Raw genomic sequence first — 15,110 nt, 5'->3', positions numbered from 1 at the left:
GAATTGCATCGAGCACCATCGAGCAAAATCATTTTTTCATGAAAACTCATGATTTTGAAGGTCTCGTCGAGCTGGCATCGAGCAGCATCGAACCACCATCGAGCTACTATCAAGCAAAGTCATTTTTTCAATAAAAAATCATGATTTTGAAGGTCTCATCGAGCTGGCATCGAGCACCATCGAACCACCATCGAGTAATGTCGATTTTCTGCAGATTTTAGAGTTTCAGATTTGAAAAAAATCGCAAAAAAAATCCAAAAATCATGTCCAAATCTATTTGAAATATAATATTTAGTGTGGTGGTGGTGTTGTGAGGTGAGAGAGAGAGAGAGAGTGGGAAGAAGAAAGAAGAGAAAAATGAGAAGTGAGGAGGAAGTGGAAATGACATTTTAGATAAAGTGTCAAAAATAGCATTATTTTGAAATTTTTAATATGCATAACATTTTTTTGTAATTATAAAACTTATCAAGCATACAAATTGAAATTTCCCAATACAAACGAACACTGTTGTGCTTCACCTCGTCTGTTCACGACCTTACACCCAAGTTATTAAGGTAATTTGGACTGATGTAGTTATTAAGAATTTTATATTTTTTATTATGATTTCTTTGTTTATTTGAGAGAGAGAATATCAGTAACTGTCTCTGTTGTAGCTTTGTAGATTGCCCTTATGTTTAATGTATCCGTATTCAATCAATAAAGTTTCTTATTGTAGAGGAGGTCTTTGGGTTTAGAATTTTTTTATTTATGGGTTCTTAGCCATTGTTGTTCATACATACTCATTCTCTGAAATAAAGAATAATACATAAAGTTGAAACAAAAAGGTGAAATTCAGTAATTGGGAAGAAAAATTTATAATTAGAAAGTTAGCAAGACACCTTACATATAATTTATAATTAAATCGTATCAATATATGTCAGACACACACTTAAATTATACACATTTGTTACGCATGATGATGATGTGTAATTAATCTCAATTATAGATAATTTATTTTCATTTTTTTTTAAGGATTAAATATTTTCCCAAGCAGCTGTGTTGATATTAATAATATAAAGAGCTTGTGCTTCGTTTAGAAGATTGATCTATTTGCATATTCAATAAGGTATATCAAAACGGAACTACCTCTAATCAAGGTTTTGGACCTTTCGGTGCTTCCAATGAGTCTCAATCCACTCGTAAGTACAGATGTTTGGCTTTGTTACTTTCCTCATAATAAGAAAAGTGCATTTTTTTTTCAGAAAATTTCATGTTTCTACTCTTAGTTTCTGTGTTCAAGGAATTATATTTTCATCCATTACTAAAATAATGGACTCAAACATGCCCAACCGACCACAAAAGTCCTAATTTTGTCCGAGCAAAAAATAAAGTATCATAATTGTGGAAACAGTACCGAACTTTTACTTTTCTTAACCTATAGATATAGTCACAAATATAGGACCAATTAGCAACTCTCTCGAGTAACAGTAAGTACATACAAAATTATGATCACAAATATAGGACCACATGTGATGTTGATACTTTTAATGGCTTAATGGAGCGTCATCGTTTGAATGATTTAGTCATTAGAACAAAGGACCTCAAGACTCATTTGGCAAGGAAGTTCGTCAAAAATTACTTTCCCAGGGAGGGTCTAATACTGAATGTACTAAAAAAAAGACTTTAGATCCCAATTTTTTGATATAAATGTACCTGAGAATAAGTTGGTACAAAACATTTTCTTGGATGGGTCTACAATACTACATATAATAGAGAGTTAGCATTAGAGTTTGGAATTGACCGGGATCAAGAAGCTTTGATAGTGGAGGATTTGTTTTTGCTACAAAACCAAATCCCCTTCCAATTAATTGTATTGATCCTCGAATCGATGACAAATGAGGAACATCGTGCCAGCCTGAAAGTGGATATTGTTAATTTCCTCTACATGAACAATTTCATGACACATGGTCAACTTTTCTTCCACAACCATTCTGACGTTGATCAATGTGACAAGCTTCTTCAAATACAAAATTGCAGTGAACATGTGCACCTCCTTTACCTTCATCAGAGGTAATAGTACATATGACCAGTTGTCTGATTCCACATTAATGATGCTACAGGAACTGAGAGGAATTATGCTTCGCATGTGCAGCATAGAGGAACTTAAATCAGCTGGGGTAAAGTTTAAGCCAACCCTGAATGGTTTAATCTCTTTCAGCAGTAAGTATTTTAGTCTCAAAGGATATCTAAAACTTCCTCAGTTAATTGTTGACAAAAGGACAGAGTATAAGCTGATTAATCTTGCCGCTTACGAGATAAGTCTTCCTTTCCAGCAAACTCAATATCATATAATTTCTTGTGTAAAATTCATGGATCTTTTGATTGATAAAGAATAAGATGTGAAAGTCCTAAGGGCATCAAATGTTCTTCATAACTGCCTTAGCAGTGATGAAGATGTGAAAGAAGAAGATTAGTCAATGCCTATTAAAGTAATAAACATCTTTTAACGCAATTAGGAAATAATCTCAAAAAAAATTAAGATACAATGAGAAATATCTAGGAACACCAACTAGACTATCTAAATAATTCAGATTAGTCAATGCCTATTAAAGTAATAAAGTAATGCATCTGCATCACTGCTAAGGCGGTTATGAAAAACATTTGATGCCCTTAGGACTTTCACATCTTCTTCTTTATCAATCAAAAGATCCATGAATTTTACACAAAAAATTATAGGATATTGAGTTTGCCGGAAATGAAGACTTATCTCGTAAGCGACAAGATTCATCAGCTTATACTCCGTCCTCTTGTCAACAATTAACTGAGGAAGTTTCAGCTATCTTTTGAAACTAAAATACTTACTGCTAAAAGAGATTGAACCATTCAGGGTTGGCTTAAACTTTACCCAGCTGATTTAAGTATCGCTATGCTGCGCATGCGAAGCATAACTCCTCTCAGTTCGTGTGGCATCATTAATGTGGAATCAGACAACTGGTCATATGTACTATTACCTCTGATGAAGGAGTGTAGAAGGTAAAGGAGGTGCACATGTTCACTGCAATTTTGTATTTGAAGAAACTTGTCACATTGATCAACGTCAGAATGGTTGTGGAAGAAAAGTTGACCATGTGTCATGAAATTGTTCATGTAGAGGAAATTACCAATATCCACTTTCAGGCTGGCACGATGTTCCTCATTTGTCATCGATTCGAGGATCAATACAATTACTTGGAAGGGGATTTGGTTTTGTAGCAAAAACAAATCCTCCACTATCAAAGCTTCTTGATCCCGGTCAATTCCAAACTCTAATGCTAACTCTCTATTATATGTAGTATTGTAGACCCATCCAATAAAATGTTTCGTACCAACTTATTCTCAGGTACATTTATATCAAAAAATTGGGATCTAAAGTCTTTTCTTTCCTTGATTTTTTTTAGTACATTCAGTATTAGACCCTTCCTGGGAAAATAATTTTTGACGAACTTCCTTGCCAAACGAGTCTTGAGGTCCTTTGTCCTAATGACTAAATCATTCAAACGATGACGCTCCATTTGCGGTAAGCCATTAAAAGTATCAACATGACATATAGGACCAATTGGCAACTCTCTCGGGTAACAGTAAGTACATACAAAATTCTGATCATCTCGAAGCAACACATATGGTAGCGAGCCTATCCTATTAGGCCTAGGCCTACCTTCCTCAAAGAACCTAAACATGAAAAAGAAAATTACCCCACATAATAAAATAGTGCAGTGGTTGAATGAACAACTTAGGTACCAGATAAATAAATAAAGCCTAATAATTGTAATCCGAAGATAAAAAATGATATAAAGAACAAGTAATAAAAAATAAAACTTGAAAACAAAACAATTTATAGTTGGCAAAACACTTGAGAACAAATATTAAACAAGCTAAATACTAACAAATTTTGAAGTGTTCATTGACAACCTATAAAGTAGACTCGATAAAAAAAAAAGGTGGAAAATAGAATAGACATATCAGATAGATAATTGGGTTGAGAATTATAATAGATGAGAACCCAGATCCTAAAAAACATGATAATCTGGTCCTTGAGAATTATAATAGATGAGAACCCAGATCCTAAAAAGTACACTCTCCATGAATCAACCCAATCTATGAAAATAGAACACATGACAGAACGAATATGCTACAATAATCCTTTAAGATAATTCTTTCGGATAAGAATATGCAAGTCTGTGCATAGCAATTTCTATACATAAATAAGAGGTAAAAAATATTAAAAGAACAAACTCTTCTTCTAACATAGATCCTAAAAAACATAATAATCTGGTCCTTAATCAAAATCTAACGAAAGAGACCAAACAACAAATTAGATCCTCCAAACAAAATAAAACTTACCCAATTGATTTCAGAGGCAAAAAATCAAAACTAAGAGAAACATTAAGCCAGATTACCAGATCCTAGAACTAAAAAAACGAAACTTAATTAGACTGTGATGGATCACAAAGGCAAAAGAGGATATATATACTGAATACCCAGAAAGCATATCATATCATGAAAGAACAGAATAACAATTAAATCATGTGAGCTTAATAGTATTATATCTAACAAAACTCAATAGTATTATAATCTTTAAAGGAAAAGAAAAAAGAAAAAAAAAAGGAAAATGAATCAACCACCAATCTTACCTGCACAGGGATGACTACAACAGCCAAAGATTATGCACAAGGATGATTACAGCAGCCAAAGATTCCACAAAACTGCAACCGCAAAATTCATATCATTAGAAACAATTTACAGCCTAATAAATGTCTGGAGGAAACTAAACTATATTAAAGACAAACCACAGAACAAATATCTCTGGGTCAAATAGAATTGAAATAAAAAAAAACATGTTATATATTAAGAAACAATATTAATTTAATAGAGTAAAGTTAACATGAACAATTAAAAGAGTTCACACATGTGATAAATCTTAAACTATAATATAATAATAATTTACATTCACACACACACACACCACGTGGTAAAGGGCATCATAATTCCACAGAAAGAGAAGAAAAAATCTCCACTCACAAAGAACTTAAACATCAAAAATGATAAAAAATAAAGCCTAATAATTGTAATCCGAAGATAAAAAATGATATAAAGAACAAGTAATAAAAAAATAAAACAATTTATAGTTGGCAAACTAACATAACAGACAAGAACCAAACTTAGGGAGCTACAAGAGTGATTGACTTTATGGACTTGGAATGCTTTGCAGCCAGTGCTATTGCAATGTTGCACCCCATGGAGTGTGCAACCAAGTGGAAAGAATCCAACTGAAATCGACTGATCACTGATTTCTCTATCATTTCCAAGTGATCTTTTAGAGTATAGAAACAGTCTCTTGGCTTTGGACTCCTTCCAAAACCCAATAGATCAACAGCAAAGAGCCTATAGCTACGGTCTACTGGTTTGGATAGATTTTGAAACACTGATTCTGTCCATAGTGAAGAAGAAGAAAGAAAGCCATGCAAGAATATCACATTCTCAACTACTGTCTTTTCACAACTTTTCTCATCGATGGTTTCTGTCAAACAAGAAAGACAATCAACATTAATTTTCTCATCTAGTAAGGACTCGAACTTGTGAGAACAAACCATACATGTCAAACTATTTGAACTGCCCTCACTTATCATAATTGATATTCAATTCGATCCAACTCTATAGTTTAAAGCCAACAGATTGAAGTTAAAACGTGAATAGTTTAAAGTTGACCTTTATTAGCAAACCAACAATATGGGGTCAAAATAGGAACTTTTCTAAAGCAAAAATTACCTTGTTGAGAAGGCTGTCTAATGCGAACATGAAGATTATGATCACCACCATTACTCATCCGTGAAAGACAAGACTCGCATCCACAATCAGACCACCTGGAACCACCCATTTGGAAATTGACACTTTCCTCTGAACTGTTCTTCCATTTTCTCGAGAATCCAAGAAAACCAGTTTCCCGGAAAACGTTTTTCCTCCCAAACAGAGTCTCGGAGAGGTCACCATCGACCGTGGCACTTTCCTGTCTTTGGTCCCTGTTTCGGCAGTAACACATTGAGACCTGACCTTCCAAAAACTCATCAATGCCTCTGTAAATTCCAGAGAGAGAGAGAGAGAGAGACCTGGAAGGAAGGAAGGAAGGTGAGAGAGAGAAGGAAATCCGGTTAAACGGCGTCGTTGTGGAATGAGTAAAAGGAAGCTTTAGAGGAGTGAGGCTTGGAGCAGTGGCCTCATCGTCGTCGTTAGGGTTTTGTTCGTTCTTTTCAGAAATTTGGTATAACAAGGATAACTTGAAAAATAGTAAAAATTTCATTATTTTTATCTGGCGTGTCATTTACTTCCTTTCCCTTTTTAAATAATATTTCACTGTCAGTTTCACTAGACCACTGTAAAATGATGGGTTGAGTCATTAATAGTTTGGGTATTAATCAAAAAGTTTTAAAAAGTGGGTAAAAATTAAAGAAATCAACTTAAATTGGGTACTAAATACAATACCAAATATCGGGATAACTTGAAAAATACCCAGTCTTATGATTAGTTAACTAAAAGTAGCTACTAATAATATTTAGTTGAATATTACCCATTTTTTTAAGCACATTTCCCATATACCCTTAAAATACTACTAGAAGTCCAATGTAAAAATCTCAATCTTTGTCTCTGTCGTGTCATTTACTTCCCTATTTAAATAAACTGTAGTGGAGAGAAGACGATATGTGTGTGAGGAGAAGAAATTGTGAAACAGAAGGGGTATAATGGGTAGAGTCAGTAACATCTTGGGTATTAATCTAAGAATTTTAAAAAGTGGGTAAAAATTAAAAAGGTTAACTTAAATTGGGTATTATATGTTATTTTCACTAACGAATTATCTCATATAACTAATTATATATCCTAAATCACCCATTATTAATAACAACTTTCCTAAAATATCTAACACTCAAACTAATTATATATCCTAAATCACTCATTATTAATAACAACTTTTGTAAAATATCTAACACTCAATAAAATAATTATTAATATAATAAAAATTTCCTTTTAATTTTTTTTTCCATTAATCAGTGTGAAGAAAAAAAAATATCTCAAAGTAAAAGTTAAACCATATATGTGTTGTACAATATATACTACTTAGTAGCTAATTATAATATCAAATTGCATAGTCTACAACTAAAAAGCCCAAAAACCAAAGCACATATAATAATTTCAAAATTGCAGTCATATTTATTTAAAAAAAAAAAAAACATGAATTTAAAATAAATGTGACAAATAATAATGCAATCTTACTAGCAATACTAATTTTAGTAACTTAACTACTCCAACTTTAGACTATTGATTTATCGGGTCAATCTCGAATAGAAAAGAAGACAGAAATTTACATCATGGAGCCGAATGATAAAAAAATTAAGGGGAAAACTAAGAAAAAAAATGAATGAGAGTGGGTGGTGATGGCGGTTGTACGTCGCCATGGGGAAAAATGAGGAGAGAGAGAGATGAGAAGAACAACAGTACAAGTATTTTTTTTGCATATGGTATTTTTTTTAATTAAGCCCCTCCATTATGCATATAAACTCAAATTTTCCTTTAACTTAATTATTGGAACTGCTCCAACTTTAGACTATTGATTTATCGGGTCAGTCTCGAATAGGGACAAAGATAATGGATGAGAGTGGGTGGTGATGGTGGTTGCTCGTCGCCACGAGGAAAAAGGAGGAGAGAGAGAGATGAGAGGAACAATGGTACGAGCATTTTTGAAAAAATGGGAAATATTAGCATCAAATAATGATGTGTACATCATATGGTATTTTTTTTAATTAAGCCCTACCATAATGCATGTAAACTCAAATTTTTCTTTAACTTAACTATTGTAACTGCTCCAACTTTAAACTATTAATTTGTCGGATCAATCTTAGATAGAGACAAGTACATAATTTTTAAAACATTGCCCCTTCGTTTGGATATACCTACGTCTCTAATCTCGAGTGTATTCTCTTTTTAGATTAATGTATAGTATAGAAACCCGATAAAGCTTAATCCACTATTGTTTGTACTCAAAATTGCTGCCAACCTAATTATAGATGGGAATAGCAACTCAACATCCCCTTTCACTAAGAAAGAAGAAGAAAAATCATTAAGGAAATGGAAATAGAGTAATGATTAACACCCACTCAAATTGTAGACACTTTTTACACATTATGATATATAATTAATCTTAACCACATAATTAAAACTGATGTAGTTTCCATTTAAAATTATTTATAGTTGAGATTAATTACACATGTGTAACAAATGTATATAATTTAAGTGTGTGTCTAATATATATTGTTGCGAACTAATTATAAATTATATGTAAGGTGTGTCTTGCTGACTTTCTAATTATAAATTTTTCTTTCCAATTAGTGAATTTTACCTTTTTGTTTCAACTTTATGTATTATTCTTTATTTCAGCTACCAAATTATTGTTTCTTATTATATAATCTGAATTAAAATATCCTCTTATTCTCATCATAAATTTGATTTTTTTTTATAAAAAAAAATTAATGACTTTTATTTAAGGGAAAACGTATACATTATCTTTTACTTTCCAAAATATCAACTTTAATTTTATTTTAAGATTTTTTCTTAAATACACATTTGTTTTTTTACTTTTCTATGGTTCCTATTTTCTTTTAAAAAAAATACTTCCTCAAGTTTTCAAAAATGTTATTTTCAAAGTTTCACAATTACAAAAATACGGTTTTTAAGAAAAACAACTTATTTGACCAACTAAATATAAAAAAAAAAAAACCTAAAAAAAAAAAAAAGACAAAACCGTAAAAACATAAAAATTTCCCAAAAACCATAAAATTGAAAAAAAAAATATTTGACCGTAAAAACGTAATTTTTTAGCGAAAATTAGTATTTTATGTAATTTTTCGTTTTATTTATTTTCTAATTTTCAACTAGACGTATAATTTTTTTGTTAGTGAAATCAATTTAAAATTTTACTTTTACTTAAATCAATAATGAAGTGTAGCCTCAAAGGATGTAGGTTCTTGATCCAATCTATACTTTGCCCTTTCCTTTAAACTTTAAAGCATTTAAAAGTCACTTGTTTATGATAGACATACAAAAATTCAAATAAAGAGACTATAACTTAACTATCCCAAAATTGAGAATAGTTTCTAGTATTGACTTGCAAACTTTTTTCCCTCTTGGAGAGTAAAAGCAACTTTGACTATTCCAATTTGGTGTAGATTCCTTAACTTTTCAATACAACTCCAATCATAATACTAAATATTTATTTTTTAAAACAAGGGGTAGTAACATGTCTTCAAAATATTACCATAAAAATCTCCATCTACAACTTAGTTTTCTTTTAAAATAATAATCAAATGGTAACTAAAAAAAACCATTTTTAGCCCATTTTTTATTCTTTGATAAGCATGGTAACACCTCCAATGGAAATGCTTTGTTCTTGTTGTTTGACAATCTCTTTAAAGTGAAAGTGACTACTGTTTCTTCGCTTCCTTTGCAGCACCGAATGTGATCACGAGGAAAGAGAGAATGAGGAATGAGTCTTGTGACTTGACTGACGTCTTGCTTCCCACGTCAGCAAACAACGAAAAGTCAAGCCTCTAACTTTGATTATTTTAAGAATAATTAACATGCTCAACAACTTCTTTCAAAAGTCTCTCCTTGACTTTTGTAGATGCAATTGAGTTCTTGCTAAAGTCTCTCTTGAGTTTCTTAGAGATAGAATAAACAATGATTGCTTGTCTCTTGGAGACCAAGAAAGTCGTAATCTTGAGTATAAAAGTGATGATCACTTAGCTTGTATTGAACACTGAACATTGAATTTTGATTATCATATCATGAACAAAATGCAAACTCATCAACCTCCTTCGATTCCCAATGTATGTATAGTTTAGCATGAGTATACGAACAATAGATCTCTACCTCTTTCAATTCTTGTTGTTGTTGTTGTTTCACAGTTGACTTTCTTATTTTTAAGTACCAAATATGCCTTGTATTGGTTGTTGCAGGTACAACTACAGCAGCAGCAGCAGCAACAACAACATCAACCAGCCATTCCAACCCAAACAACAAAGAACAGAAGTGGATTCATGACAAGACTTGTTGAATTTCTCTTCTTCTCTCACCTCATTCTCGTTGTTGCACTAGTCATCTTCCTGACAGCGCAAGGCCTTCCCCGCCACCACCACTTTCGCCCCGCTGATTGGTATCCTCCATTGCTTGCTTCCACAGGATCTGCTGCAATTCTCTCTCTTCTATGGCAATGGATCTCTGGCTGCAACCCTTCCAAAGCCTTCAAGGGCGCCTTCTGGCTGGCCCCGTTGTCGACTTGCGCTGTTGCAGTGCTTCTTATAAACATTGGTTCTGTAACTAGCCTTGTAGCAGGCGTTGCTGCTCTGCTCTGTGCCTTCTTTCTGTCCCTTTACGGCTGCTGGGTCAGCCCTCGATTCTATTACGCCATCCGGGTTTTAACGGTTTCTAATGCTTCCCCTCCCATCAAATCTACTTCATTAGTCACACTTTCAATGCTCATCAGTACTCTCTATTCTTGTGTTTTGATAATTGGTATTGGAGGAGCCAGAGCTGGGAAGATTAATTTTCAAGCCTTGTTCATATCCATAATCCTGCTAAGTCTGGCCTGGACTATGCAAGTCATCAAAAACACATTACTAGCTACAATCACAAGAGTCAAGTACATGTACCTGGCAGCTGAAGCCGAGGTGGAAACAACCTTGGCATTGCGCGAGACAGTTAATCGGTCGATGGGAAGCATCTGTGCAGGGTCACTCCTTGTCCCGATTCTTGGTGGGGTGTGGGGTTCAGCCAGAGCCATGAAATTGGCTGCAGGGGACAATGGCGAGTTCCTTTTCTCATGTGCCAACTGCTATGCAGGGTGTGCTTCCACGCTGGTGATGTATGGGAACCGGTGGGGCTTTGTTCATGTAGGAGTATACAACAAGGGGATTATGCAGGCTTCCATGGACGTTTGGGTGTTGTTTAAGAGGAACGAGTTGGAAGACCTGGTCAATTCGGATCTGACAGGCTCATTCTGCTTCCTTTCTGGTGTGACAGTTGGGGGAATCTGCAGCCTGGTCAGCGGAATATGGGCATTTGTAATTCATAAGAGCTATGCAACAGAACTTACACTCTTTGCTTTCTTCATTGGTTACTTCATGGTAATTAGAAATGATTCATAGAACAAAAATATAATAACTTAACTAACCTTTGTTCCTTCTTGTTGATTTTTGACTGTTGTTTTCTTTGTTGCAGTGTCGGATAGCCATGGCATGGCAACAAGCATGCGTCACTGCTTACTATGTTGCTTACGCAGAGAACCCGCGAAGCCCCCAATTCGACAACACCATTCCAGATCGAATTCAAAGGCTTCAAAGATTTTAAGCCTAATGATTTCACAGTCTAAGGAAGAATTCCTCCTTCATTTTTCTTAATCAATATTGATATTTGTACAAATGTTGAAAATTTGAGTTTGTAAAAAAAAAAAGAGATTGTTCCTTTGTTTTGTACATTTTTTCCTGTTCGAGTATTCATATGTAAGAAGAGATCTGTTACTGTTATAGTATTCTTTAACAACACAGCTATAAGAAACCATACTTAAATTCTTATATAAGTTTGTAGCCTCACAATACAAATAAGCAATATTTTGTGTAGATTCATGCTTGTTCAATATACAGAACAGTTGATACAAACCTGAACAGAACAAGTTTAGAGGAAAAACTACTTATTCCGGAAAAAAAAAAAAGAAAGGAAAAAGGAGGAGGATGCATTACAATGGCACCTCCAACAAATTAATCAAAGGCTACAAGATTGTAAGAAATGAGAACTTGTTAAAGAAGATATTACTGTATACAACTAAAAGAACAAATCCATCTAAAGACGAGAAGCTTTGAGCACCCGCTAATTTTGTCAAAGATGGCCTCGCCCTCCACACTCCGAACACATAATGTTACCACTGCCTCCACAACCTACACATAGTCAAGATTAACATATTAGAACTTTATCATGTAATTTAATTGAGTGGAAAAATGAATTGCAGGAAGTTTAAAATGCTGGGAATTAAAGTAAACAATAAGCACAGGGTTAGAACAAATTTTATGATAGTTTACTACAAATATATAATACAACAAACAAAGTTTGATTATGGAGTTTACAGCACAATAACTCGTAAAATTCCATACATCACATAGTTGGTCCTTTATGTAAACCTGCTGCTGTTGTTGAAAAGATAAATAAATACTTAAGAAGAAAATGGAAAGGAAGAGAAACAAAAAGGAGCAGCTTAAGGCAGATGATGACTTTAAAAAATAACCATGTCCATAAGCTTGTGGCTGTTTATCTATGAAACCATAATAATGACTTTCTAGAAAATGTGGTATGACCTATTTTGTGGCTGTCAAGTTTGTTTTCAAGGGAGAAATGGTTTTTGGAAATGCTTGTGATAGCTTTATTTATAAAATTTTAAAGAAAGAAATGAATAAACATTTTGTAAAAAAACAAGTTCAACTAGTGGGCAGAAAATGCTAACATGGTTTTCAAGAAGTGAATATTCAATACCAATTAAGGATAATGCACCTCCCTACCTAAAAAAAATTGGATATTCACACCTCCTATGGCACAAGAGATAGTTTTACATTCAAAGAACAAAAAAACAATGTGGTGATAATGCATTATTTAAGCATAATATCATACCCTCTTAAGCATACTGACCCCCCATTCGAGTAAAATTAAATGCTCTATGTCATCCCAATTGTAAAACATTCTATACATTTTGAGCTCCAATTCAAATGCGTGTATATATATGTCTGTGACAGAGAAATTAAGAAATAGCAATAATAAGAGATTAAGGGGTAAGTTACCTAGGCATCTGACTTTAACAATAATGCCTTGGCTCTCCAATATAGAGTCAACATACAAGCCTGAACCACAGCAAGTTGTACAAAGGACAGCACCCTTGGCATGGCAATCATTGCATCTGGGATTATCTCCAATTGATTTTTCAGCCAAAGATATTCCAACAGGCTTCTCAATCTTCTCCTCCGGTATAGCTTTGTCATAGCAAAACAGAGATTCAAGGCTGCTTCTTCGTTGATGAGTATCCCCGGATGAATTCACAGCCTGAACCAATTCATGTCTGCATTACTTTTTAAGGCAAAGTACACTAAATAACAAATTGCAAAACACATAATAAACCTTCCAAGTTATGTAAAATTCAATCCAAATGAGGCACACACAGTTTTGTGACTAAAGATATAACACATTTCAAAACACATAATAAGTCTTCTATGTTATGTATTCAATACAATTGAAGCACACTCACATTTTTTTTTTACTAAAGATAGGCACTTTCTACAATAAATGGTGTTCTCTTCGAAATTAAATCATGTAATAAAATATAACACATTGCAAAAAAAACACATAATAAATATTTTAAGATATGCAAAGCTCAATCTAATTGAGGCACATACACAGTTTTGTGACTAAAGATAGACACTTTCAACCATAAATGATGTTCCCTTTTGAAATAAAACACATTCAAAACCTGATGAGTAAGATCATGCAATAATTATAATCTAAAACAGCATCGAAATGATTGAATATCAAAATAAAACAATTGAGCTACGACTGACTGACCCCAGTCGATGAGGAGCGAGAAACAGAGCCGTTGGGAGAGACGGCAGAGAGTTTGGTGAAGGGCTTAGTTCCTTTGAGAAGAAACCCATAATTAATATCGGGGTTTGAGGAAGAAAGAGGCATAATTTTGATAAGGGACGCCATACTCAGAGCTGAAGAACAACCCATTTGGAGAGAAGGAAAGAGTTTGGGTTGATTTTGAAAGCGGAAACAAGGAGAATAGCATTGGAGAAATCGCCGTTTGTTACAGACTTGTAGTAGCCAACTTTGAGACTATCTATTGGGCCGAGAAGAATGCTCCATCCTTACCGGTCTAAAAGTATAATTTTGGTGCAAAGTTTGGATTTTTTGAAAGAAAAGAAACAAGTCGGGTTGTTAGAGCATCGGTTTTAGATTAGTATGATTTGTTGGATTTCAAAAAAACGGGTTGAGTTCGGGTGAATAGGGGCTGTTTTCAATTTGGGCCGTTGAAATTCGAGTGGGATTTTTTTCCATTTTTATTGGGCTTGTAGAAATAAATTTTAAAAAATATGATTTATGCCACTTTTTAAAAACATGTTGTCAGCATTTTCACTAAGTGATACGTGGCATGCATTAAAGAATATTTAAGCCTTCACAAGTGCTAATTAAGTCCCATGGAACCCACTTGGAGCTTCCCAGAAGGTAAGTCTTGCCTTTATTCATCGTTCGCAACCACTAAAGGAGTGTGTTCTCATGGAAAAGCTACTTCCCGAGGACCACGTCCACGATGTTACTCCAAGTCAGTAGCATGACCGTCTCTTCTACTCATGTCCTCCAGGTGTACAGGATTCCTCCTTCAGGTCTGGACGAGAGCTGCCAGGTGTCAATCATAATGACCCTGGACCACAAGTAGTCGTCTGATATTCACTGTGGCACAAGTCGTAGTGTCAATTCCGTACAAGCGATAAGCAAGATGTCTCACAATGTCGCCTGACATATGGAAAACGTGCAGCTACCCCTAACATTGTCACGAGCGTGTTGCCCCAAAAAGCAGTGGGCTGAAACCTTGTAATTGGGTCCACCGAGATACGCAGGGGCCCACTAGCACATTAACTGGTGGAATTTATCCTTTATTGTCCATTCAAAACCCCGTTAATGAATAATAAATGTAATTAACCATCATTAGGGAATTAATTGCCCCCAGCAATCTATAAATAGGGCTAGAACACATTTTGTAAATGATCTCAGATTTTTTGTATTCAAAGTTGTTGACCTCGTTTTCGGCCAACGACATGAGAACGTCAAATACGATAAAGCCTTCAAGAGAAATTAAACGACACAGACAATTTTGAACAGAAAGTAAATAACACACGCAATTTTTATAGTGGTTCAGCCCCAATGTGTTGGTAATAACCTAATCCACTTAGAGTTGTGATTATAGATCTGTACTCAAGATCAGATGAACCGAGTCAACTGAGTTTCTTCAGTAT

The 15,110-nt window shown here is 34.1% G+C and overlaps 3 protein-coding genes across 3 annotated transcripts; 1 reads left to right on the top strand and 2 right to left on the bottom strand.

Moving 5' to 3' along the window:
- Positions 1–5,162: 5,162 nt before the first annotated feature.
- LOC133825884 (probable lysophospholipase BODYGUARD 4) lies at positions 5,163–6,313 on the bottom strand. Its single transcript, XM_062258777.1, has 2 exons — positions 5,785–6,313; positions 5,163–5,536 (listed from the first exon to the last, which is right to left on the bottom strand). Exons 1-2 carry the CDS (start codon positions 6,311–6,313, stop codon positions 5,178–5,180), a joined length of 888 nt encoding a protein of 295 aa, XP_062114761.1. The 3' UTR covers positions 5,163–5,177.
- A 3,267-nt stretch (positions 6,314–9,580) lies between these two features.
- LOC133824893 (uncharacterized) lies at positions 9,581–11,495 on the top strand. The gene is made up of 3 exons (XM_062257912.1): positions 9,581–9,890; positions 10,020–11,186; positions 11,281–11,495. The coding sequence occupies exons 1-3, from the start codon at positions 9,849–9,851 to the stop codon at positions 11,407–11,409; spliced, it is 1,338 nt and encodes a 445-aa protein (XP_062113896.1). The 5' UTR covers positions 9,581–9,848; the 3' UTR covers positions 11,410–11,495.
- Positions 11,496–11,607: 112 nt separating this feature from the next.
- LOC133824894 (uncharacterized) lies at positions 11,608–13,976 on the bottom strand. Its single transcript, XM_062257913.1, has 3 exons — positions 13,660–13,976; positions 12,885–13,143; positions 11,608–11,993 (listed from the first exon to the last, which is right to left on the bottom strand). Exons 1-3 carry the CDS (start codon positions 13,825–13,827, stop codon positions 11,935–11,937), a joined length of 486 nt encoding a protein of 161 aa, XP_062113897.1. The 5' UTR covers positions 13,828–13,976; the 3' UTR covers positions 11,608–11,934.
- Between the last annotated feature and the right edge of the window lie 1,134 nt (positions 13,977–15,110).

This window comes from Humulus lupulus, chromosome 3 (assembly GCF_963169125.1).
Source record: "Humulus lupulus chromosome 3, drHumLupu1.1, whole genome shotgun sequence".
In the NCBI taxonomy this organism is placed as follows: Eukaryota; Viridiplantae; Streptophyta; class Magnoliopsida; order Rosales; family Cannabaceae; genus Humulus; species Humulus lupulus.
Note: the sequence above shows the minus strand (reverse complement) of the source record. Positions and strands in the feature narration are given on the sequence as shown.

What these genes read in the sequence shown, in the direction of transcription:
- LOC133824893 (XM_062257912.1), top strand. Translation starts at nt 9,849, where the DNA reads ATGAACAAAATGCAAACTCATCAACCTCCTTCGATTCCCAAT. An exon ending in AACCTCCTTCGATTCCCAAT is followed by an intron (nt 9,891 to 10,019) that starts GTATGTATAGTT and finishes TGGTTGTTGCAG; the next exon opens with GTACAACTACAGCAGCAGCA. An exon ending in TCTTCATTGGTTACTTCATG is followed by an intron (nt 11,187 to 11,280) that starts GTAATTAGAAAT and finishes TCTTTGTTGCAG; the next exon opens with TGTCGGATAGCCATGGCATG.
- LOC133824894 (XM_062257913.1), bottom strand. Translation starts at nt 13,827, where the DNA reads ATGGGTTGTTCTTCAGCTCTGAGTATGGCGTCCCTTATCAAAATTATG. An exon ending in CTCGCTCCTCATCGACTGGG is followed by an intron (nt 13,144 to 13,659) that starts GTCAGTCAGTCG and finishes GAATTGGTTCAG; the next exon opens with GCTGTGAATTCATCCGGGGA. An exon ending in TGTTAAAGTCAGATGCCTAG is followed by an intron (nt 11,994 to 12,884) that starts GTAACTTACCCC and finishes GACTATGTGTAG; the next exon opens with GTTGTGGAGGCAGTGGTAAC.
- LOC133825884 (XM_062258777.1), bottom strand. Translation starts at nt 6,313, where the DNA reads ATGAAATTTTTACTATTTTTCAAGTTATCCTTGTTATACCAAATTTCT. An exon ending in TAGACAGCCTTCTCAACAAG is followed by an intron (nt 5,537 to 5,784) that starts GTAATTTTTGCT and finishes CTTGTTTGACAG; the next exon opens with AAACCATCGATGAGAAAAGT.